The 24,662-nt window shown below is 53.9% G+C and overlaps 1 protein-coding gene and 1 long non-coding RNA gene across 4 annotated transcripts in view; one reads left to right on the forward strand and one right to left on the reverse strand.

The window, feature by feature from the left end:
• The window catches only part of PARVB (parvin beta), a 96,404-nt gene extending 74,457 nt beyond the window's left edge, over nucleotides 1-21,947 (reverse strand). The window contains exon 1 of one of the 3 annotated variants that reach the window (XM_041755265.1): nucleotides 21,741-21,947. In XM_041755265.1, the coding sequence (XP_041611199.1) occupies nucleotides 21,741-21,855 (115 nt within the window). In that variant the 5' untranslated portion in view covers nucleotides 21,856-21,947. Of the gene's footprint in view, nucleotides 1-17,830; nucleotides 17,998-20,665; nucleotides 20,799-21,740 lie in introns of those variants that run through there. The other 2 variants (XM_041755266.1, XM_041755264.1) reach the window with 2 other exon arrangements.
• On the forward strand, nucleotides 18,030-24,229 carry LOC121490977. Its single transcript, XR_005987814.1, has 4 exons — nucleotides 18,030-20,086; nucleotides 20,654-20,803; nucleotides 22,620-22,770; nucleotides 24,171-24,229. It is a non-coding gene; the product is annotated as an uncharacterized LOC121490977 (long non-coding RNA).
• Nucleotides 24,230-24,662: the final 433 nt, after the last annotated feature.

The following is a 24,662-nucleotide window of genomic DNA, read 5'->3' on the forward strand; positions in this document are numbered from 1 at the left end:
TGCCCACGTGCGACTTTCCACTTTCACTCACAACCTCAGTGGCAGGAGAACCACGGACGCAATGAGCAGGTCCCATGCCAGATGATGACAATGAAATGATGGCACCGGTCGTACAGGCTGCTGTAACAGATGGCCACAAACCTGGAGGCTTAACACAGACATTTGTACCCTCCCAGGCTGGGAGCCACAAGTCTGGGAGCAAGGTGGCAGGGCCGTGCTCCCTCTGACGGCTCCAGGGAAGGGTCCTTCCTCCCCTCTCCCTGGGGTCTGGTGGTGGCCATCAGACCCCAGCGCTCCTTGGCTGGTGGCTGCCATGGTCACGTGGCCTTCTCCCCGTGTGTCACCCTATCACCCTCCTCCGATCACACTGGATGAGAGACCCAACCCACTCTGGGACCTCATCTGAACCTACATCTAAATCACATCTGCAAAGACCCGGTTTCCAAATGAGGTCACATTCCCAGGGCCCCAAGGGTCAGGACTTGAACACATCTTTGGGGAGGGAGTAGAGGGGGATACAACTCAGCCCATCGCAGAGACCTCCGCTCAATCTCCTTCCACAGCTCGCTCCTTCTGGGCCTGCTGCATGATGCTAATAGGAGCAAAGAGCTTCCTGGCGTGAGCTTCGCTTCGTAGATGCATGCCAACTATAGAAAGTGCTCCCTCCATCAAGAGGGAATGTGGGTGCTTGCCTTTATCCCTCTTCCCGCTGTGGCTAAGTCTGAAACTAACTCCCTGAGACACAGAACCACTCACCTGGCTCATATCAGGGCCTCTGGGGCCTCCTTCACGGCCAAACGCCCAGGGATGGAGTCACAGGCTATATACGGCTGAAGCCCAACCAGCGGAACGTTCTCCACCGAATGTTATTCGTTATTAATCCCCCCCTTTTACCCCCAGGGCCCATAAACAGCCCACAAGATGTAAGGGCTTTTCTGGGCCCTCCCTCTCACTTCCTAAGATTGATACATATATTGCAGCAGGGACTGTGCAGCCACAAAACACAGGTCTTTGATGACATGGTACCTGTCAAATGAGACCCTTTCTGCTAAGTGATAGGAAGACTTTTATGGCTGCCTGGCTGAAGTGCCATGGAGGATCTGTGCTTCTCCCATCACAGCTGATATTTAGCACAGATGGAGCTTGGGAGCCAGCAGCACTGAGAGAGAGACAGAGAGACAGAGAGAGGACAGAGAGCGCGTGCCACAGGCCATCAGGCACTTTATTCCACAGATCAGAGAAGCCAGACGGGCACTTTATTCCACAGATCAGAGAAGCCAGACACCCTGCACCTAAAAGGCACAGGTGAAAATAAATGCCTGGCCTGGGCCCCAGCCACAATTTCTCTGCCCAATTTTCCCCTCTATGCCCCTGGTGATAAATGTGGGCACATGCAAGTGACGCTGCACAGTTCACGAGGCCTTTTCTCACGCGTTCATACGTTTTAAAAAAATATTTTCTCTATTTATTCATGAGAGACACACAGAGAGAGGCAGAGACACAGGCAGAGGGAGAAGGCTCCATGCAGGGAGCCCAAAGCAGGACTTGACCCCAGGACCTCAGGGTCATGCCCTGGGCCGAAGGCAGACACTCAACCACTGAGCCACCCAGGTGCCCCACGTTCACACATTTAATTCTTAAAATGACCCTGGTATTTGTAAGAGAGGTGTTGCCATCAATCCCCTCATTTGGAGAATGGGACGGGGCAAGGGCAAGCTCAAAGTCACCAAGCTAATAGGGGACAAGCGACCTAGGTCTTGAGCCTTCCCACCAGTCTGAAGCATACAGTCTTAACAGGTGCAGAAGGTCCCGGGGGCGGGTGGGGTTGTTGGGATTCCTGTTTAAAGAACAGTTTAGGAAGACAGGAAGGACTAGTCTAATCTAGGCCACAGAGCGGGAGACAGTAAACCCCCAGGGGAGCCAAATCTGGCCTGTTTTTGTAAATAAAGTTTTATTGGAACATGCCCAGGGCCATCCGTGTCCTATTTTCTGTGGCTGTAGGGGCAGAGTTGAGAAGTCACCATGGAAAATAGAACACCTCCCTCCCCCTGGCCCTTGCAGACCCTGCCGTGGGGTGGTGACTGAGCGGTGGAGGGAGGGATCTAGGTGAGCCCAGCACGGGCACCCCCCGCCCAGGACCAAGGCAGGTGCAGGGCTCGTTCACAGTGGGCGCAGGAGCCCATCCCCACCAGAGACAAGACGAGGCCGAGGCCCACACTGCCCACACACCAAAATCCACTCGCTCCTCGTTCCCAGTGCTTGAGCCCTTGGCCCGGGCAGAGAGAGAGCCCATCCCACCCCTCCTTCCAGAGGAATAAAGTACCAATTCGAACTGGATTTCCGGCCTGAATCTCCAGGGCTCCTGCAGCCTCTAAAGCTCCTCGCAACGGGCTCAGAAGTCATGCCTATAATTGGATCATTCCAACTCGAAGGAAAATAAAAACCAATCAGTGGGGCCTCCGCAGCCATGGGGACGCCTCCTCAGAGGGCTCTTTACTGCTGGAGAAATCGAATCGAGCTCAAAACGCCTTGCACACCGTGTGTGTCCCCGGCTCACATTTCACATGGTGGAGATTTGTACCCGCGCTGCCTGCAAGGTGCGGGGCAACACCCAAATTTAATCAGACCAGAGCCAACCCCGAGGAACAGACCTGTGGTTCTCATCTGGTGCCTGATATGGGCAAAGAGGGAAGAGAAAGATCTCCCTTCCCGGCTGACGGCCTCTCCCACTGGAGGATGGGGTCATCCATTTGACAGCGACACACACCTTGCTCGCTCTGAAGCCGACCCGGTGTCCCATCCCTCCCAGGGCCTCGGTTTCCCCCTGAGGATGGGACTCCATCTTCATTTCATTTCTCTGGGGAAGTGGCCCAGTCCAGAGCTGTGCCCTCTGCCTGTAGCCACCCTGCTGGCTAAATCCAGCTCACCCTCCAGCGTGAGCGCAAGAGCCACCTCTGCAGGGGACGAGTCCTCCCTGATCTCAGGCCAGGGCTGGCCCCCACCACACGCTTTAAGGTCCCTCCTTCCTGGGGCAGGACTGAAGCGTCTGCTGTGCTCCCACCTGCTCTGAAGAGAGGCATGTGTTTTGCTGGGCACAGTCCAGGCTCTAGCCCAAGCCCTGCCCGACAAACGTTTGCTGAAGGAACAAAAGAGTGAAGGCATGAATGAATGAATGAATGAATGAATGAATGAATGAAACGCTTCATTTTCACAATGTTCCTTAGAGAAGGCAGCTGGAGGAACCACAGGTCTTGGGGCTACTCCCCCAAAGTCTTTTTTTTTTAAGATTTTATTTATTTATTCATGAGAGACACACAGAGAGAGGCAGATACACAGGGAGAGGGAGAAGCAGGCTCCATGCGGGGAGCCCGATGCGGGACTCCATCCCGGGACCCCAGGATCATGCCCTGAGCCGAAAGCAGATGCTCAACCACTGAACCACCCAGTTCTTTTGTCCTCCCCCAAAGCCTTTAAACCTGTGCCCCCGAGTCGTCTTGAGGGCTCTATGCCCCCACTGCATGTCCAAGGTGCTGTCTGGAGTGAAACCTCCCAAGGAGTCTTTCAGGGAGGCAGGCTAGGCCTCCTCGTGCCCATTTTACAGGCAAGGAAAGCAAGGCTGAGGGTGACAGGGACCCACGCAGGCTGCCAAGGCAGAGCACTCTCCTCTCCATCCTTGAGGTTCTCCATCTATAAAATGGGTCACAACAGCGTCCACAGCACACAGCACTGGGGGCCGTGTGGCTCCAAGGAAGTGCTCGCCCCTGAGGAGGAAGGTGAGACACTGGGGCCTCAGCCTCCCTACCGCTGGGCTCTGCGTTCAGCCTTTCCTCACTTAATCCTCAGAACCATCAGAGGTCAAGCTGCTGTTCCCACCCTCACTGATAAGGGCCCTAAGGCTCCGGTCAGCAGACTCTGGTCTCAGCCTCCAAGCCCCCGGATGCACCCTCCACATCGCCCACAAGGGACAGGCGGGACCCCCAACCCCGTGACCTCACCCAGGACCCTGCAGAGCCTTCTGTGGTTAACTCACTGCTCCGCAGATGCTGGCAGTGCAAGGGGCACCCTGTGCACCTCCCTTAATCAGGTGGATCCAGGGGCTGCTGCATAGGGGAGATAACCTGTAATAAAGACAGCCGGCTTTGCCACTGAATCATGGTCATCCGCACCGGCCGTGGCCTCTATCAGGCTTTCCAGGTGGACACCTGAGAACCGGCCGGCTTCATCCACCTCCAGGGCCAGGAGTTCATCCCATGCCAGGGCCCTCCCCGCCCCCATCAGCAGGGGTACCACCTCCCCTCTGGTTCAAAGTGAGCCGCCAGCCAGGCACAGTGACAAGAACCAGCAAGCGGGCAACTGAGAGGGCCCCTGCCAACCAGCCAGGAACCAGGCTGCTGGGCCACACGCTCGATTAATTCCGGGCATGGAAAACGTCCATGTACAATAGCATCCAAAGGGATAAACTACCCAGGGATAAATCTAACCAAGGAGGCCAAAAGCCCTGCATACACACACACACACACACAAACCTACAAAAACACTGCTAAAGCAGCTTAAAGAAGACTAAATAAACGGACAGACGTCTGAGTTCAGGGATTGGAAAGCTTAATATTGTTAAAGTGCCACTACTCCCCAAGGTGATCTCCAAATTCTATGCAATCCCCATGGCAACTTTTATAGAAAGAGGAAAACCCATCCTTAAATTCCTATGGGATCTCAAGAGACTCCAGCTAGTTAAAACCATGCTGTCAAAAAAGGACAAAGTGGGAGAAATCTCCTACGGAGCCACGGTAATGCAGGCAGCACAATTGGTGCCAGGACGGGATAGACAACAGACCAAGGCAACAGAAGAGACCGGCCAGCAGGTCAACTGATTTTCAACAAATGGGCCAAGATCTCAGGGAAGAAACAGCGGACAGCAAGAGCGAGGGGAACCCCGAGGGAGGGTCTTGCCCACCCACCAGCGACGGGGGCGCTGGGCCACATCGGGCAGGGCCACCCTGTCCCCTGCCCGCCCCTGTGCTGTGGGAGCTCCAACGCAAGGATGTCTTGCCCTACCTGGGAAGCTGAAGGATAATGAACGAGAAGGAACAAATGAGAGTGTGAGCCACCAGGCTGGAGCACCCAACGCCAGACTCAACGATAATGGTCCTCAAATTCCTTGGGACCCTTAACATCCATGGACTCATTCCCTCCCTGCATCTCTCAGAGCAACACAGTGAATGAAACCATCATCCTAACCCACGGAGTCGTAAAATCCGCTGGGTGTGACCGGCACATTGCTCTAATGAAACAGAATCGAATAGGAAAGGTCGATGTGCCTCACTTACAGGAGGATATGATTTCACGGATGTGAATAAATGTAGGTTTGGACTGGCGTTTCTGTGTAAAATGCATTTCTTACCGCGGGCCAAAGTCAAGAGTTTAACAGACGCTGTCTCAGCTTGGAGCTTCTGGACCATTTGTTGGCCCCGTAAGAAAGAACCTCATCAAAGTCTCCCTCCCAGGCACACAAGGTCAGGAAAAAATGCACACACAATTGCTGGGGGTCCCCATGCTCGCTTTCTCAACGAGGACAGCAAGATACCTGCCCCCAAAGCATCAGAGTGGTGACAGGAAGAGGCCATCTGAGCAAGCACCAGCCGCTCATAGGGGACAGCTGCCACCAGGGCAGGGACTGGGGACAGGATGAGGAGGAGGAAGGCTCCACCAATCCATGTCCGTCCCCAGCGCTCATCCTCACCCAGGTTAAGGACCCCACCTTGGAAATAATGCAGGGACCCGATGTAGGGCCAGAGAGACACTGATGAGCTCAGGCTCCAAGCCCAGCTGAGCACTATTTTTCCTAACTTCTTGACAGACAATTCACATTCCATGCAATCTGCCTTTGTCAAGGGTGTGATTCGAGGAGTTTTAGGATATTCACCGGTTGTGCAGCCATCACCACAATGAATTTAGGAACATCTTCATCACCCCAGAGAGAAACCTGGTGCCCCATTAGCAGACACTCTCCATCCCCCCAAGCCTGCTGCAAACACTAATCTACTACTTTGTGGATTTGCCTATTCTTTCCATTTCCTAACTATGGATTCGCACAACGTGTGGCCTTTTGTGTCTGGCTTCTTTCACTGAGCGTCCTATTTTCAGGGTTGATCCATGTTCTGACCCAATCCATCCTTCATTCCTTTTTACCACCGAATAGTATTCCATTGTATGGATACACCACATTGTGTTTACCCATTCATCTGTTCAAGGGCATTTGGGTGGTTCTCTCTTCGTGGCAATTTTGAATAGTGAGTGAAGCATCAACATAAACCTTAAAAAAAAAACACATATATATCTCCTTCAGGGACAGCACTCACACCCAAATCTGATATAAGCCAGCTAAGTGTGCACAAAAAGGATATATCCCTTTCTTTCTTTTTTCTTTCCAAGGGATCTGCTAAACAAGAACATTAGGAGCAGCCTAAAAGCGGGGCTCTAAGAAAGAAAATCTAAATAATAATTGTAGAAACGTGCAATGAGGCCCAAGCAAAAAATAAAATAAAAGCAAAGCCCAGCTGTACACAATAAGATTGAAATTCTGCGTGCTGCTTCAACAAAATTTCAAATCATTAAAATCTCATTATACTAATAATATGTTTTCTAGTTAGACTTAACTAAAACACTCTCTTCCCCTAACACAGTGCAGACATTATCAGAAGCAGCAGCAGGATGCTTGAAGATGACAGCTCCTGGGGCACCGTGTCTTCCATCCCGTGGCTGCAAATGCCTGCAGCCTACACCTGATTAGGCTACAGGACAGAAATTACAACTGATTTAGGGGATGAGCTTCCCTCCTGAGCTCCCAGCCCTTCACTTAAGTTCTTGTTTCCTAAGCGTTCTTGAATGGAAGCACCTCCCCAAATATATCATGATGGTCTCATTCTATTTTGTTATTTCTTCCCTTTGGCCACCAGCCGGTCCCTGGTCTTCTCTTCCTGACTGTCTGTGATGTGCGAAGGGGGGAGTTGGGGTGGTGGTGGTGGTAGAGATCATAATGATAGCTAATACCAAAAAAAATATAAAAATAAAAATAAATTAAATTTAAAAAATAAAAATAAAAATAAAAAAATAAAAAATAGGGATCCCTGGGTGGCTCAGCGGTTAAGTGCCTGCCTTCAGCCCAGGGCGTGATCCTGGAGACCCAGGATCAAATCCCACATCAGGCTCACTGCATGGAGCCTGCTTCTCCCTCTGCCTGTGTCTCTGCCTCTCTCTCTCTCTCTCTCTCTCTCCCTCACACATGAATAAATAAATAAAATCTTAAAAAAAATAAAAAAATAAAAAATTATAACTAACACCCTAACGGAGGGCTTCCTACGTGCATGGCCCAGGCAATTCCCTCAAAACATTGTATTATTTTTTCAAACACAGAAACACTTAAAGAACTTGACACTAAACACGTAAAGAACTTGACACTAAGCATCCACTGCCTGGAGTCTACACTAACACTTTGCTCTAAGTGTTTCATTATGTATCCGTCCACCCCTCTATCCATCCAGTGATCCACCTGTATGCCTTTCCCACGGCTGCCCTACCAAGATACTACAACTTTAGGTGTCTTAAATAAGACAACACAAATGTAGTATCTTATAGTTATGGGGGTCAGAGGTCCAAAATGGGTTTCACTGGCTAGAATCAAGGTGTCGGCAGGGCTGTGTTCCACCTGGAGGGTGTAAGAAGAATCTGTTTCTTTGCTTTACAGCTTCTAGAGGTGCCCACACTCCTTGGCTTTCGGCCCCACATCACTCCATGGACACATCTCTTTCTCTTAACTGACTCTCCTACCTCACTCTTAGAAGGACCTTGTATCTACCTGGACAATCTAGGAGAATGTCCCCCATCTCAAAATCCTTAATCCCATATGCAAAGTCCCTTTTACCACGTAACAAGATAGAGTCACAGGCTCCAGGTACCAGGATGCAGACATCTCTAGGTGCCATTAATCGACCTACCACAACACCTTTTCTATGCATTTCAAAGTTGCGGAGGGGGATACATTCCCCCTAAGTATCACTAACTGATGTTCAGTCTTTATTTCCAGTTCTTTTTTTCTTTTGAGTTAAAATATGCATACAATGCAGGACACCCGAATGGCTCAGTGGTTGAGGGCCTGCCTTAGGCTCAGGTCGTGATCCAGGGGTCCTGAGATCGAGTCCCGCAGCAGGCTCCCCACATGGAGCCTGCTTCTCCCTCTTCCTGTGTCTCTGTCTCTCTGTGTGTGTCTCTCATGAATAAATAATAAAAATCTTAAAAAAATAAAAAACAAAATACGCATACAATGGAATGCACACTCTTAAGTGCATATCCAGTGAGGGTTGACAAATGCTTGCACCTGTGTATCTCAAACCCCCATCCAGATGGAAGACATTTTCATATTCAAGGAGAAAATTCTCTCCTGCTCCTCCCCAGTCAAGCCCTATCCCCATCCCAGAAACAACCACTATCACTTCGTTTCATCCACTGGAGAACTTCACAGAACTGGCACCACCATACTCTTTTGGGCCTGGCTTCTTTCCCTAGGCGTAGCGTTTTGAGGGTCACTGTGTCGTTGCAATGAATTCATACTGTATTGCATCCCTTCTCATCAGCTCAGTAGTCTGCCATATGAATACCCGCCCCCCACCCGCCACCCATCCCACCTTGCTCCTACTGATGGACACCAGAGCTGCTTCCAGGTTTTAGCTATAGAATAAAGCTATGAACATTCTTCTACAGACCTTCTTATGGACACTGACTTCCATTTCTTTCTTTTTTTTTTAAGATTTTATTTATTCACGAGATATATATATATATATATATATATAGAGAGAGAGAGAGAGAGAGAGAGAGAGAAGCAGAAACACAGGCAGAGGGAGAAGCAGGCTCCATGCAGGGATCCTGATGTAGAACTCGATCCCAGCACTCCCGGATCATGCCCTGGGCCAAAGGCAGACGCTTAACCACTGAGCCACCCAGGCGTCCCCTGACTTCCATTTCTTGAGTCAATATCTCAGATTGGAATTGCTTAGTCATGGGGGTGGATATATGTTTACTTTCTAAAGAGACGACCATGCTCACTTCCTAAGTTTGCACCACCCTACCGGCCCTGGAAGGAGTGAGAGCTCCAGCTGCCCCACATCCCCACCAAGGCCTGGGTGACCATTGCAGCTGTTCTGGTGGTTGTGGAGTATATCAGGTTCTCATCTGTGGTTCATTTCCTGAATGACTAATAATGCTTTTCTAAATGCATATTGGTCATTTGTCCATCTCTGGTGGAACATCTGTTCAAACCTTTTATCTATTCTTTTATTGTATTTCTTTCATTTTCTTATCATCAAGTTGTGGGAGTTCCTTACATATCCTAGATGTCAGTCCTTTATCAGATATGTGTTTTGGGAATTGTGATAATTGCAAGTTACAATAAGAAACATATATATAGGGATGCCTGCGTGGCTCAGTGCTTAAGCATCTGCTTTTGGCTCAGGGCAGGGATCGAGTCCCGCATCGGGCTCCCTGCAGGGAGCCTGCTTCTCCCTCTGCCTGTGTCTCTGCCTCTGTGTCTCTCATGAATAAATAGATAAAATCTTTGGGACAGCTGGGTGGCTCAGGGGTTTAGCACCTGCCTTCAGCCCAGGGCGTGATCCTCAAGTCCCAGGATCAAGTCCCACATCAGGCACCCTGCGTAGAGCCTACTTCTCCCTCTGCCTGTGTCTCTGCCTCTCTTTCTGTGTGTCTCCCATGAATAAATAAATAAAATCTTTAAAAATGAATGAATGAATGAATGAATGAATAAATAAATAAATAAATAAATAAATAAATAAAATCTTGTAAAGAAACACATATATTTGGCTTTCATCCCAGTTCCTGGCCCAGAGTTCCTAAAACTCTAATAAATTCCTAAGTGATGAGAAAGAATCACCTTAGGAAAAGGCTGGTTGCCATGGGCCTAGAGAATTGGAACTCTTCACCCCACTTCCAGCCAACCCCCCTGCCTCTGGGGTTACAGATTGAGTTCAATCACCAGTGGAAAATGACTTAATCCATCATGCCTATGTAAAGAAGCCTCCATAGAAACCCAAGAGGATGGGTTCAGAGAGTACCCGGGCTGGTGAGCATGAGCAGGTGCAGGAGAGTGGCACTCCTGCCCCACACCACCCGCTCTGCATCTCTTCCGTGAGGCTGCTCCTGAGTGCACCCGTGCATACAAGCTGCGATCTGTCGAGTGAAATATTTCTGTGAACTCTGTGAGCCTCGCTAGCAAATTAATTCATGGAACCCAAGGAGGGGGTCACGGGAACCTGTGACTTATAACCGTCACTCAGAAGCACAGGTGAGGACACAGACTTGCAACTGGTGTCTGAAGGTTGGCAGCCAGTCTTGTAGGACTGGGCCCCTACAACCTGTGGGGCCCAACGACACTGTCTCCAGATGAACAGTGTCAGGATTGAGCTGAATCATAGGGCCCCCAGCTGGTGTCAGAGAACTGCCTAGTGGGCAGGTGGGAGGAACCCCACGACAGAATTAACATCGGAGCCACAGCTGGTGTCCATAGAGTGGAACCAGTACCAGAATCCCCATAATATTTTCTCCCACTCTGTGGCTTGACTGGGCCCAGTTTAAATGACATTGCATTTAATAACCACAATTCCCCCATAACCCTAGGGTTAAGTACTCTTTATAGAAGAGCAAACAGAGGCACAGGGCAGGGAAGTACCTTCCCCAAGGTCAAAGCTTCACAGCACAGCAGAATCAGTTCAAACCTGGGACGCTGGGCCCCAAGATCCACAGCCCTAACCGCCACACAGATGCTTCCTGCTTACTCAGCAAACACAAAAACCACTTTACGTGGCTGAAGATCACTTCGTATCATTGCCTTCCAAGAGGACACAGGAAGCCCAGGACTCAGGCCAGTGAGGACACTGGCACTGAGTCAACAAGGCCAGCAGGTACGTGCAGGATGTGGTGCTCCCAGGGGGCAGAGAGGGGCCCCCACCCGCTGGAGGCACCCATGAAGCCAAAGGGCAAATGGCTCTGGGGCAGGGGGAAGCCAAGGAAGATGGGGGGGGGTGCTGGCCAATGGCTGGGCAGACGACACCAAGAGACTCAGAGTCAGCGGGGTTCTGGACTATAGCCACCGCCCAGGGTCTGTCCTCCTGCAAATGCCAACAAGTCCATTCAGCACAGAATGGATCTCATTTGTCTGCTCCGGAGCACCTTCCTGCCACCGTGGCTAAGAGCATCCCAACTGCCAGAGAAGAAATCGGCTTTCCCGCTTGACGGGAGCCAACTGGGAGGATCACTCACAGATGAATCACCTCCTGCGTGTGCAAGGCTGGTACACTTACAAGTGAGGCTGCCAGCCGGAGGCGTGACCTCTGCAAGGAACCTGACCTCACTTCCTTCTGCATCCTGTCTGCTCATCTGCAAAATGGGAATAAACACCCAGCACCCACTTCCCCGCTTTGTGTGAGCACTAGGTAAGGGAGTGCACGTAGTGTGCAGTGCCGAGCCCGGGATGTCACGAGGGCCCCACATGGCTTAGCCATGAGCCCGGCTGCTGGAGACTCCATTCTGGCTTCTTCTCCCTTCAATATTTTCCCTCACTTCCTCTCTGATGATCTTTGATCGCTCGCTATCAAGGATGGGTTCGTTCTCACTTTGAAACACAGTATTAATTTTCAAAACAGGAAACAAAAGAGAGAGATAAGACACTTCCAATTAAGCTTTGGGAAAGAGTTCCTTTAAATTCCACCTGTACCGGGGATCCCGGGGCGGCTCAGTGGGTCGGCACCTGCCTTTGGCCGAGGGTATGATCCTGGAAACCCGAGATCGAGTTCCGCGTCGGGCTCCCTGCATGGAGCCTGCTTCTCCCTCTGCCTGTGTCTCTGCCTCTCTCCTTCTCTCTATGTCTATCATGAGTAAATAAATAAAATCTTAAAAAAAAATAAACAAATAAACTCCACCTGTACCAACGAGTTACGAACACCACCACCAGCACAGCGTTCCCCTCTCCCCAGCCTGCAGCGAGGATGCTCTATTCACACACAGTGCGGCACCTGCCGGGTTCTGGCGGATGGCCACCCCACGGTTCCCCTGAACCCCACAGCTGCTTCTGGGAGGGCTGGATGCAAGCAAGCTCTGAGCACGCCCCAGGAGTTAGGGAGCGTCTGCTCCCTCCTTAACTTTTTTTTTAAGATTTTTATTTATTTATTCATCAGGGAGAGAGAGAGAGAGAAAGAGAGAGAGAGAGAGAGAGAGAGTCAGAGACACGGGCAGAGGGAGAACCAGGCTCCACGCAGGGAGCCCGATGAGGGACTTGAACCCAGGACTCCAGGACCACGCCCTGGGCCAAAGGCTGAGCCACCCAGGGATCCCTCCCTCCTTAACTTAATAACTTACCATGGGAGCAAAGCCTAGATCCTTCAGAATTACCATTCTTCATATCAAAGTATGAACATGCATAACTTTTTTTTACAGGCTACACTATTAAGATGGCCTTCCTTGGGGCAAACCAACATTTGTGACCGATTCTGTTGGCTAAGAAGGAAAGGTTCAAAGACCCAGACGAAGGACAGACATTTTCAAAATGCCTCAACTCAAATGAGCTCACTTTCCACTGCTAACATGAAAGCATAAAACTGCTTACAGTCTGCTAACTATTCTTTTTTTTTTTTTTTTTTTTTTTTTTTGCAAACCGTTCTAATGCTTTAAGCTGGTGAGGAAGCATCAGAGCACCAAGGTGGACGAGTATCCCTCCTGATGCCGAGCTGGCCTCCCTCCCCAGGGACGCAGCATCCGACTCAGACACATGCGAGGAACTTGCCATTTCTCTGCAGTGCACACCTCAGCTGCATAATCCCTGTGTTTCCTGGTCACACCGGGCCAGAAGCAGAAGGCCAGCATCCCTCAAGTGCTTATTTTTAAAGGATTTCTGTAACTTGGTTACCAACAGCCAGCTAGCCACTTTATGGAACATAACGGGAAGGAAGAAGCCAGGGGCACCTGGGTGGCTCGGTCGATGATGGCGTCTGCCTTCAGCTCAGGTCACCATCCTGAAGTCCTGGGACGGAGCCCGGAGTCGGGCTCCCTGCTCAGTGAAGAGCCTGCTACGCCCTCTGCCCCTACACGCTATTCATGCTTTCTCTCTCTCACTCTCACTCACTCTCTCTCTCAAATAAATAAAATCTTTAAAAAGGGGAGGGAGGGAGGGAGGGAGAGAGAGAGAGAGAGAGAGAGAGAGAAGAAAGAAAGAAAGAAAGAAAGAAAGAAAGAAAGAAAGAAAGAAAGAAAGAAAGAAAAAGAGAGAAAGCAAAGCAAAGCAAAAAGCAAAGAAGCCAGAGCTGTGGAAATGATAGAGGACCAGCCTGAGAAGGGGCTTCTGTTTGGGGCTGACAGTCACTAAACACTCAGCCCTCCCATTCGGCCCGGCCTGACTGGTTAGTCCAGCAGGATCGTATTATTTCCCACCCTGAGCCCAGACACAGCCTCAGAATCCTTCTTAACACAGGCGCAGGCAGTCCTCACAAACTCAGCTGAGTCTGCTCCCAAGGGGAAGCCGCCCTGCCACCCCTGCTCTGCCACCAGCCCTCCGGCTCCGGTGTCCGCATCAATGCCCTCACTTGCCAACCTCGCCACTAACACACACTTACTGAGCACTCCCCGGACTGCTGACGAGGCTTCGCCTCCTTCAAGGCAGTTATGCTCACACCGCCTAAGGGCAAGTGCCACCAGGCTCTGCGTGAGCCCCATCGGGAAGGAGGCTCGGGGTGAGGCAGCAGACCGAGCGGCAGGGACAGGGACGCGAGCCGGGACCTGGCTCTGCCACCCGCCCACAGCCTCCCACGGAAACACACTGCCTTCCTGGGCGAGGGCGAGGGCCAACCAGCTGGGAAACCCACAGTGTTAGCACCCCTGCACTTCCCCACCTCAGGACGGAGGAAGAGAGGACCCCTGGAGCCGCTGAGGAGTTCCTGCAGCCCCAATGCTCCGGGCAGGTAGAAAAAGAAAGGATTCCCCTAATGCAGGACTCCCAGGTGCTGTGAGCCCCACCACTCATCCACTTCTTCTTTTTTTTGTTTTATACATATATATACATATATGTAAAATATACATGCATATATTTGTAAATATATATACATATTTAAATATATACATATATTTTACATAGATTAAGTATACATGTATATATTTACATGTGTAAAAATATTTATGTTTATATATATGTAAAATATATATGTGTATATATATATTTTATTGGAGTTCGATTTGCCAACATATAGCAGAACACCCAGTGCTCATCCTGTCAAGTGCCCCCCTCAGCACCCGTCACCCAGTCACCCCACCCCTGCCCACCTCCGCTTCCACTGCCCCTTGTTCGTTTCCCAGTTAGGAGTCTCTCACGGCTTGTCTCCCTCTCTAATCTCCTAATGACAGAAAGCAGTCTCTCCTTTGAATACGCGTCACTAACAAGTATCTCAGTGATGCAAAAGCTGCCCAAAACTTCTCGAAGGGAGTGCGTCCCGCACTGCGCTCTCTTTACCGCAACAGCAATTAGTACCGACGAGCAGATTAACACGGCAGTGCCAACACGTGCTCGGAACGTGCCCTTAAACGCACTGATCTGCTGTTCAGCCTCGACGTCATACAGTAAACAGCAAACACGCTCATGGGGAAGCAAAGCAATCCCGCACCCGAAGCCTGAAAAGCGTACGGCTAATGCCAAGGGAAAACTGCTTCCTTCGGGCCCACCTTTTATGCGACGGCACCGCCCATCAGAACACAAGAAAATCCTTAGGTAAAGTTACCTGCCCTTTGCCAACCGCAGCAGCAGAAGATTGATGACTCAGAGCACTTAAAAACCGCTCACAGCAAGCACTTAGCCAGCTAGAAAGATCCCTTCATTATTCTGACGACCGGACAGGGAGTGTGATGGTGAGCAAGTTCCAGATGTGTGATAAATATTAATTCCAAGGAGTTGAGACGGGAATTCAAAGCAGAGCTCATCTAATGAGTGTGGGGTTGCCAGGGCGCCCTGACTCTGCTGGGCCCGTGCAGGGATGGCCGAGATGCTGGAACCACACGGGGCTTAGCCGTTCCTAAAGAGGCCTCAGGACAGAAAGGTAGGGAACAAGAAAGTCATTGCTCTGGGCCCGGGATCAGTTTCCCTTTCTTACAGAAGCAAAGATCCCAAGAGCTCTGAGTGGGCCACCGAGACAAAAAGCCCAGTGTGGCACGCGTCGAGGTGCCTACGTGTGTTTCTCCTGTAAATGCCCCCCCCCGCCCCCTCCCTACCCAGCAGAACAAGGAGAAATGCTGGATTTGAAGATTGTGATCAGGATAATAATCAAAGGAAACTTCACAAAGCCACACCAAAAGCTCCCCTGAAAGTCGCTTCCTCTTGGCCAGAGAAAGGAAAAACAGAACAGTGGTTTCCAGTGATTTCCAACCCCACCTCCCCAGAGATGTTGCAATCCAGGAGCGGAGCGGAGACACAGCTGACCTGACAGCGCATTTACTCCCCGACCACCAGCTGCTCCCACTGACAGAAGCACCTCAAAGAAGAGGCATTTGGGTCTGGAGAAAGGGATGTGGAACTGCCTGTCTCCACCATGGCAGGTTCTGCAGAGAACCTCACAGGCCTGATGGATCCCACACTGTATGTGGCCCTGGTCCTCACCCACTTATGTCCTTCCATGGTCTTACCAGCCACTCTTTCCCTTCTCGAGGTTAAGAGGCCAGCTGACTTCAAACATGACCTGCACTTAATGTTCTAAGGATCCTATAGAGCACCAAAGTGATTACGTGTGCACCCGGAAATGCAAAGAATTCCAAGAGTCCTACTTTCCCGGCCAAAGAGACCAAACTCAGGACAGATCCTTTTCCTGTATGCTGCCACAAAGACACTATTCCAGTTTTATTTTTAAAAGGTAAATCGGAGGGCTGTTGAGATCTGCTATAAAACAGTATGTACAGGGCACTTGGGTGGCTCAGTGGTGGAGTGTCTGCCTTCCGCTCAGGGTGTGATCCCGGGGTCCTGGGATGGAGTCCCGCATCGGGCTCCCCGCAGGGAGCCTGCTTCTCCCTCTACTTGTGTCTCTGCCTCTCTCTGTCTCTGTGTCTCTCAAGAATAAATAAATAAAATCTTAAAAAAACAAAACAAAAAAAACCAGCACATAGAAGTCACTTCAAAGTTTGCAAAATGTCCTGAACGAACCAGCTGCAAACTACCACTTATCCCAGTGCATCAGCCCTGCACATCTGCCTGCACTCGTGGGAGCTGGGGCCTGGGCAGGGAAGGCAGGCCTCATCTAATCTGTTCTCATGCAGAATGTCTTCATTCTTAGAGGGGAGGGCCATTACTCCTGTAGCTGCTCCTGCCTCGTGGTCCCCGGAATGCAGCTGGGAATCTAGCTTCTTCTGGACCCACTGACTGCCTAGGGGAAGCCAGCCTGCGCCTGCACCTGCACCTGGATGCCCGCCCACCCACTGCACCCACAGAGGCCTCCAGACCTTCTCAAGTAACAACAGTCATGGCATGACTGGCACGCCACACCACAGCCCAGCCACCGTGAACTGCCTGCGCTTCCCCAAAAGGAACTCGCTGGGGTCTCCTCCAGGGCCCCTGGCGGGAAGCCCCGTACTGAACCCCCTCCTCTGACAAATCCCCAGCTCTCCTTTAGGTGCAACCAGGGGACCACTTCCTCCGGCCGGAACCCAGAACCATGTCCAGGTTGTGTGTCTCGCACAGGTCACGGTCGCCAGCTCCGAGGACAGGCCCGGGGCCACAGTGCCCACCGACAGCTCCCTGCCGGCCAGGTGAGCACAGGAAAAGACTCCTTTACCTGTGACCTTAGGCCTGAAGTCAGGGGCACCTCCTCCTTCTGCGGTCCCGGGAGGGAGGAACAGCCTTCACCTCCCGCTTCTGGGGAGAACCCGGCTGCATCCCTCTGAGCTTTCAGGAAATTTGAAAATTCATTTCTTCTAGGTAGCAGCTCTCACACATCTCCCCATTCTGGCAATCTGCCCCCCGGCAGGACCCCGCTCCCCCAGAGGCTATGACTGGTCCCCAGGACCCAGCGTGTGATCCCGGATTCTCCCCTTTAAGAAACTGAACAGAGAGCCCCAGATGCTGAGCCCCAGGCCAGGGAGGTTCACAGTGGGGCTCTGGGCACTTCTGGACTCCTGGGGCTGAGGGCCTGGAGTAGCTTCGTCACCACTTCAGGCTACTTGAAGTTCTTGAGACACCCCAGGAAGCGTCCCCCTGGGCACTCTTACGGGACACCTGGGGCCAATAATTCACTGTTGTGTGTTGTGACAACACAAGCTGTGTTGGGGGATGCTCACAGCATTCCTGGCCCCGAACCCACCAGATGCCAGGAGCACCCTTACCTCCAGTCGTGACCACACAACATGTCCCCAGACACCGCCATGTCCCCTGGGGGCACAACCACCAGCCATTCATACACCCAACCAGGTGAGAACCACTGGTTTAAACCCATGAGGTGGCTACTGGGTAAGGCTGTGTTTTCTCAACTGAAAATGAGGGGGAAATTCCACCCTGCATAGACCTTGCAGTTAGGTAAAAATTCCTACCTCGCAGGGCTAAATTACAGAGCATCTCGGTCCAGGTATTATTACATTAGGGACTACTATTACAGAGCAGCGTTTACGTGGGCTGTGCTGGGGTCTACGCAGCATCAACACAGCTGATGGCTCCGCAAAAGCCGAGGGGATCACCGAGATTAACAAAGGTCGTGTAGAGATCCTCTCCTGCAAGTTACTGAAAGAAAAGAAACGTAATACTCTCAACCTTCAAGCTCGCAGCCACCTCGTGATCCCTTGAGATTTCGATCCCCAGGGCAGGCTCCATTGCTATCTTGCTCATTGATCAGTGCTTCTGACGCCGACACTTGGGAGATGCTCCAGGAGAGAAGCAGAGGACGAGCCACCGACTGGGACAAGGGACCCCACAGAAGGCTCATCTGAGAAAGGATCTGCATCTAAAGTACACAGATTTCTTAAAATCCAACACTAAGAAATCAAACAACTTGATTCAAGATGAGCCAAAGATCTGAACAGACACCTCACCAAAGGGGACGTACAGATGGCACATAAGCACATGAAAAGATGCTGCGTGTCGTTAAGGGGGCAGGGAAGGGAACCTAAGACGGCTCTAACAAAGTACATTTACGAAAACACACGTACACACACACACACACACACACACACACACACAGAAGAGGAACTTCCTACGTGCTTTCTTTGCTCAGAAAGAAGAAGGGACAAAAAGAGCCTCCAGATTCGGCTCTGGTGGCTGGAGTCTGGGATGAGGGCAGGTCCTCAGAGCAGGACGGGGGTCGGGAGGGGACCCTCCACGGGGCCCCTTCCATCCAGGGCCACCCTGGCTCCCCAGAGCCGGCTGCACACCTCTCGGGACCTCGCATGGCAGCTGCGGCCCCTGGGGTGGCCCCCGGCCCACTGCACCTCTGAGGCTTCCATCTGTGGTCCTGAGGGGGGACCTGGGGGACCTGGGGGACCTGGGGGACCTGGCGAGGGGACTCTGCCCTCCACGCCCGCTCTGCCCAGCTCCAATGCAACCAAGCCAGCTTTTAATAAAGCTGCTCCTGAAAGTCTCCGGGCCTTGCACGGGGAGCTGTGGGGTTTTTCAAGCGTTCTTCCCACACTTTCCGATGTCCAGTTACTCATAGTTCTGTTTCCTAAACCGGGCCACCATGTGACACAAAGTGGTTCCCTCCCAGAGAACATCAGCCTTAATCACGCCCTGAATTCATCCCCGGGGAACTTCCTGCATCACTTCCTCCAACCCCCAGGGGCCACACATTTCCTAAAATGATCTCGCCTGAAGATGACAGGACTGTCACCCCAAGTTCCTCCATGCCGTGTCCCACCCACGAGCTCTGCCGATTAAGGGTCCGGGGTGGCGGGGGGAGCAGAGTCCAGTGCCTGCAGGCTCCCAGAATCCCTAACCTCCTGGAATCTTCACACCCTCCCTTACAGGGGCCTCCCCACCACCCACACTCCTGAACTCACCGCGGACTTCTAACAAACCAGAAAATGAAACCCCTGCACCTGGCAGTGCCTAACCATCTCGGAGCACCCACCCCCTTCCTGAGGGTTCCATGGTAGGCAAATGAGTGCCTTCCCACTGGGGCCCAAAGTCTGGGCCAGCCCCGCCCCAGCTCACAAGCTGCAGGAACAGCACAGAGATCAGGAGAGCAAGCCCTCAAGGCCACAGGCCTGCTGGAGTACTGACAACTCTCAATTATTCAGCATCTCATTATCCAGCCTCTGCATCTCTGCAACCCACTTCCCAGAAGACCAGTGGGAAGCCACTAAGCCCTTCCAAGCCCAGCTTTGTGCCCCCTTGATTCCTGCATCTGAGCCCAAATGGGGTTTTCAGCCTTTTGTTTGTACGGGGGAACCCCCACGTGTGCCAGGCACTCGAACTGTGAGAACCAAGGCAGGGGAGCCAGCTAACTCACACGCAAAATCACCAACAGCACTGCTGCTGTTTTCCTGTCCACGCTATTCACCACAGGATGCCCTGGACTGGGATTCTTGGTGCACCGACATCAGACCAGACTGGCCCTTGATTTACTAGACACACACTAGCTCCTAAAAGCAAAGGCAGGAAGCATTTCACTTTGGGACCAGTCTGTTACTTCAGGCGTGTGTTCTTCATATTCCATGGGCGTAAATGTCCTCCATAAAAAGCCCTAACAGTCCAGAACATTCCCCTTACTTGCTATTCTGTGGCAGATTTCTTTCCCTGGTCCCTTCTGATCTCAACCCAAGCACGACCTGCTCTGTGCGCTTCTCCATCGGCCTGCACTTGCACGTGTTCTTTGAGCGCACGGAATCATAGTGCTTCTGGTCTGTTTAACCATCACATTGGACTCCCCGTTCCTTGAAAGCAAGAGTCCAGGCTACCTCTTCTTCTGAGGATGAACAAATTGCGAGAGGGAAGTATCATTTATGCCTGTAACCGTCCCAAGTCATGAAGAGGACCCGAAATGTCTTCTGGCAAAGGACGACATCACTACAGGTGAGGACACACATCACCAACGCAGCAGGGATGACACAGAAGCGTGACATCATTTATCATCTCCGTTTAGGGGGTACAACTTGGTAAGAGACAAATGCAAGCCAGTTTGGGCCCTTAAATCATAAGGCTCAATAGAGGAACGGCCCATTTGTTTGGGGATATTTGGAAGCCCCTAAAGGGTGACGAGGCCCTACTGGGAGGGGACTAAATAAAGTAATCTGGTAAAAGCATCCCTGATGGGAAATGCAAGGGTGCAATCCCCCCCAACACACACATAAAAACCTCTAAGGGGAATGCGTGGGGGTACGCATGACCCCGAGGGGTAAAACTGTTACACACTTCCCTAGACATGCACAGGTCCCAGGGAGAAACGAAGGGGGGTCCAGTGTCCCCGCGGGTATGCACACTTGGGGAGACACCAGGAGACCTTCTGGGGGATAATCAGTCTACACACCCGTCCCCTGCCCTTCCTTTCCTGGGGATCGGAGATGGGCCTGAGGCCAGCCCCAGGGCCCTCTCCCCCTCCTGCCTGACCTCTGCGGCCTCTTCCGCTCCTCTTTTCTCCAGAGCTCAACTCACCCAGACCCACGGGGATCTGCCCCAGGGGAGCAATCTCCGGCCAGAACAAAGGGAAAATTCAGGAACCTGGGCCCTGCAGCGCGCCCGCACAGGCCGGCGGGAGTTAACAGCCCTGGCAACTCTACAAAACTGTAAAATGTAAGCGGAGGCAGGTAGTTTTTAGAATTATTTTCCTAAGCACCAAAGGGGGGGGGGGGCCCTGGGGCCCTTGGGGGCCGCACCCCGCACCCCCCGACCCCGCCTTGCGGCCTGCACACTCGCGGCTCCGGGGCGACGCCGCCCCCCCAGCCCGCGCCCCGCGCTCCGGGACCAGTCGCGGCTCAGCTCGGCGTGGAGCGCCCCGGGGCCGGGCCAAGCCGCGCGCCTGCGGCCGGTGCTGCCCTGGAAGGGCGCTCGGGGCTCGCGGCTCCCGCAGGCCTGGGCGCGGGCCCTGCTCGGCGGGACGGTCCCCCCCGCCCCCCCGCGACTCGCAACCCAAGTCCGCCCTCCGCGCCAGCGCCCATCTGCAAACCGCCGGGCAGGGGGCGCGGGCCGAGGATCTCCCCGGCCGGGCTTTAAAGGTCCCGGGAGGAGGAAGAGCGAGGGTCAAGGGCGCTCCCCAAGGTCACGGCGGCGCGCTCCGCGGGCGGGAGGTCGTGGGGGCCCGGGCGGGGGGGGGGGCGGAGCGCGCGGGCCCGGAGGTCGTGGGGGGCGGAGCCCCGGGCTGGGAGGTCGGGGGGGGCGGGGGGGGCGGAGCCCCGGGCCGGGAGGTCGTGGGGACCCGGGCGGGGGGGGCGGAGCCCCGGGCTGGGAGGTCGGGGGGGGGCAGGGGGGGGCGGAGCCCCGGGCCCGGAGGGCGGGGGGGGGCGGGGGGGCGGGGGGGGCGGAGCCCCGGGCCCGGAGGTCGTGGGGGGCGGGGGTCCGGGGAGCCGCCCCGAGAGGCCCGGCTGAGTCGGGGCCGCGGGCCGGGGGAGGCGGGGCGGCGGGGCGCGCGGGGCGGGCGGGGAGGCGGGGCGGGCGGGGCCGGGGCCGGGGCCGGGGCCGGGGCCGGGGCCGGGGCCGGGGCCGGGGCCGGGGCGGGGCGGGGCGCGCTCACCCTCCTTGGCCCTCTTCTTCCTCGCCAGCGTGCCGCCGAGCTTGCCCAGGAACGACTCGTCCTTCTTCATCCTGCGGGGCCGCGGGGCGGGCGAGCGCGGGGGCGCGGAGGACATGAGCGGGGGCCGCGCGGGGACCCGGCCGGCGCAGCGCGAGTGGGAGCCGCCCTCGCCGCCCTCGCCGCCCGCCCGGAGGGCCCCGGCGCCGCCCCCGCCCCGCCCCGCCCCGCCCCCGCCCCGCAGCGCCCGCCGCCCGAGGTCGGCGCTGCCCCTTCCAGCCCGCGGCCCGCGCCCCGGGAAGTGAAGGCGCTGGGCTCCCAGTGCCGCGGGGTCCCCCCACCCCGGCTCCCTGCGCGGCCACTATCCGCTCGAGGAGTCGGTTCACCTGTTGAGCGTCTACCCAGAGCCAGGCCCGGGGCTGGGGGAGCCCCGTGTGGACGGTCCCCGCCCTTAGGGAGCCACCGTGGGCCGAGCAGAACACCTTACCGGCTCCTAGGGGAGCTCGGGAAGTTCCCCAAGAGGTGATGTGAAGGCCCAGGAAACGGGGCTGGCCTGGATTCAGGCAGGGGGAAGAGGGGGACCAGGGGACAGGGCGGAGGGAGACGACGGCAGGGCAGGCCTTGGAAGTGCTGGAAGCAGAGAAAGCATTTTCGAGTTAGGATGATGTGATCAGATTTGGCCCCACCAGGGGCCCCTGGGTGGCTCAGCGGTTGAGCCACCTGCCTTCAGCTCAGGGCGTGATCCGGGGGTCCTGGGAGCGAGTCTTACATCTAGGTCTCCACAGGGAGCCTGCTTCTCCCTCTGCCTACGTCTCTGCCTCTCTCTTTCATACATGAATAAACAAAATCTAAAAAAAAACAAAAATGACTTGGCTCCACCAGGTTGACTGTGGCTGACAGCAGGACAGTAGATGGAAGAGTAAGGCAGGAGCCTGGACACCACTTCCAGGACCAAGGTGACCTAGGAGGGAGGTGAACAGATTCCCAGAGACATAAGTGGAAGGAGCCCAGACTAGTGATCAGGAGAGTTAAGGTAAGGTTCCCCCCTGTTTTCTGGGGGACCAGGGCTAAGGGGTGGAATCAGGCTGAGACAGGGCTGCCCTGGGGGGTCCCCTAGGAAGGGAGGAGACTCTGAGTCACAAGTGTGGCTCTAGGCTGTTTTTCCATCCGCCTTTGTGGCTACTCAGTGCCCACCACACAGTCTAACTCCTTCAGTGCCTTCAGCAATGGTCTGTGTCCTCCAGTGGGTGCCAAGCCCTATCCTCCCTCTGGGAGTGCACACACCACAGGGACAGTGATGTGCCCTCCATGACAGCACATGACCTGCACTGACACAGGACTCCCAGTCATGCACTTAGGGACCCAGGGAGCTGGGGGAGAGGAGGCTAGTCCAGGAAGGGCCATCTGACCTGGGACACAGATAAAGTCACCTCTGCCTCTGTTCAGTAAAGGCAGAGAAGACTCAGCAGGCAGAGGGGAGGGACATGGGGAGAGAATGCTAAGTAATGACAGACACCCCACCCCCACTGTGGTCAGGGTGTGAAGTGACAAGAAGGAAAGGCACATGGCCTGGTGTGGACTGAGCCTTTGGGGTGGAGGGAACAAGATCAGTGCCCTGTTCAAAGAACCCCAAGCCACCAAGCAGGTTTGAGCAGAGGCCTGACCTGTCAGATTGATGCAAGGGATGGATGGAAGCAAAAGCCAGGGTCAGAGAGCAATTAATTCAGCAACTCCTGAAATGGGGCAGCCCTGGTCTCCAAGGACCAAGGCAGTGGCAGAGAGAAGGGACAGACAAGAATGAGCTTGCAGGGCTGCAGACGCCAATGTTTGGAAAATAATTGGATGCCAAAGTCAGGGACAGTATAAGGCCAGAGGTCTCTGAGGCTTCGGAAGGCCCAATTGGGGGTGCCTCTGACCAGGCTGGGGAAAACACAGAAAGTTGTGAACTAGGTTATTGACATCCCCATGGTGTCATGGCACAGTCAGGGCTAGACAGTGCCTGCCGTCTGGATGCTGGAGGGAGCTGTCCTCTGGGGCAGGGTCTCTGGCCCCTTTGAGAAGCCGATGCACAGACCGGACGGTTTACGCTAGAGAAGCGCATACATGGGGTGCCACACAGCGCCTCGGGAGGCCCACAGACACCACCACCCCCCAGCCTGCCGCTGCCCTCAGCACAGCCACAGGCCCCAGGGGAGCAGAAAGGTAGCTGTAGGAAGGGCAACGGAGCATGGTTGTGCTTCTCGGACCACGAGAACTGGCAGCAGAGGGTACAGTCCTGTGCACCCCCCCCAAGTAGATAACCAAGTGCTTGAATATTGCATCAGTGGGCCAGCTTCCCAACAAATGCACAGAATTTACCATTTTCACTTGTTAACTGCTCATTTGAACACTGCAGAGACAGGTGGAATCCTACTTTGAAAAATGTCATTACAGGGCAGCCTGGGTGGCTCAGCGGTTTAGCACCGCCTTCAGCCCAGTGTGTGATCCTGGAGACCTGGGACCGAGTCCCATGTCGGGCTCCTTGCATGGAGCCTGCTTCTCCGTCTGCCTGTGTCTCTGCCCCCCCACCTCTCTCTCTCTCTCTCTGTCTTTCATGAATAAATAAATAAAATCTTGAAAAAAAGAAAAATGTCATTACACCGTGAATGGATTTCTCTAGAAGACACCTGAGCCTGACACTGCCCACCTGCTTCAAGCAGGACTACTCACTACAACCAAGCAACTCCTAGCTGTAAGAGGAACTCTGCTGGGCCTTACATGATAGGGTTCCTAGAGTTCAGTGGAAATCATTCATATAGAAACATAATCATAGGGACGCCCCGGTGGCTCAGTGGTAGAGTGTCTGCCTTCAGCTCAGGATGTGATCCCAGGGTCCTGGGATCGAGCCCCACTTCGGGCTCCCCACAGCGAGCCTGCTTCTCCCTC

This window comes from Vulpes lagopus, chromosome 5 (genome assembly GCF_018345385.1).
Source record: "Vulpes lagopus strain Blue_001 chromosome 5, ASM1834538v1, whole genome shotgun sequence".
In the NCBI taxonomy this organism is placed as follows: Eukaryota; Metazoa; Chordata; class Mammalia; order Carnivora; family Canidae; genus Vulpes; species Vulpes lagopus.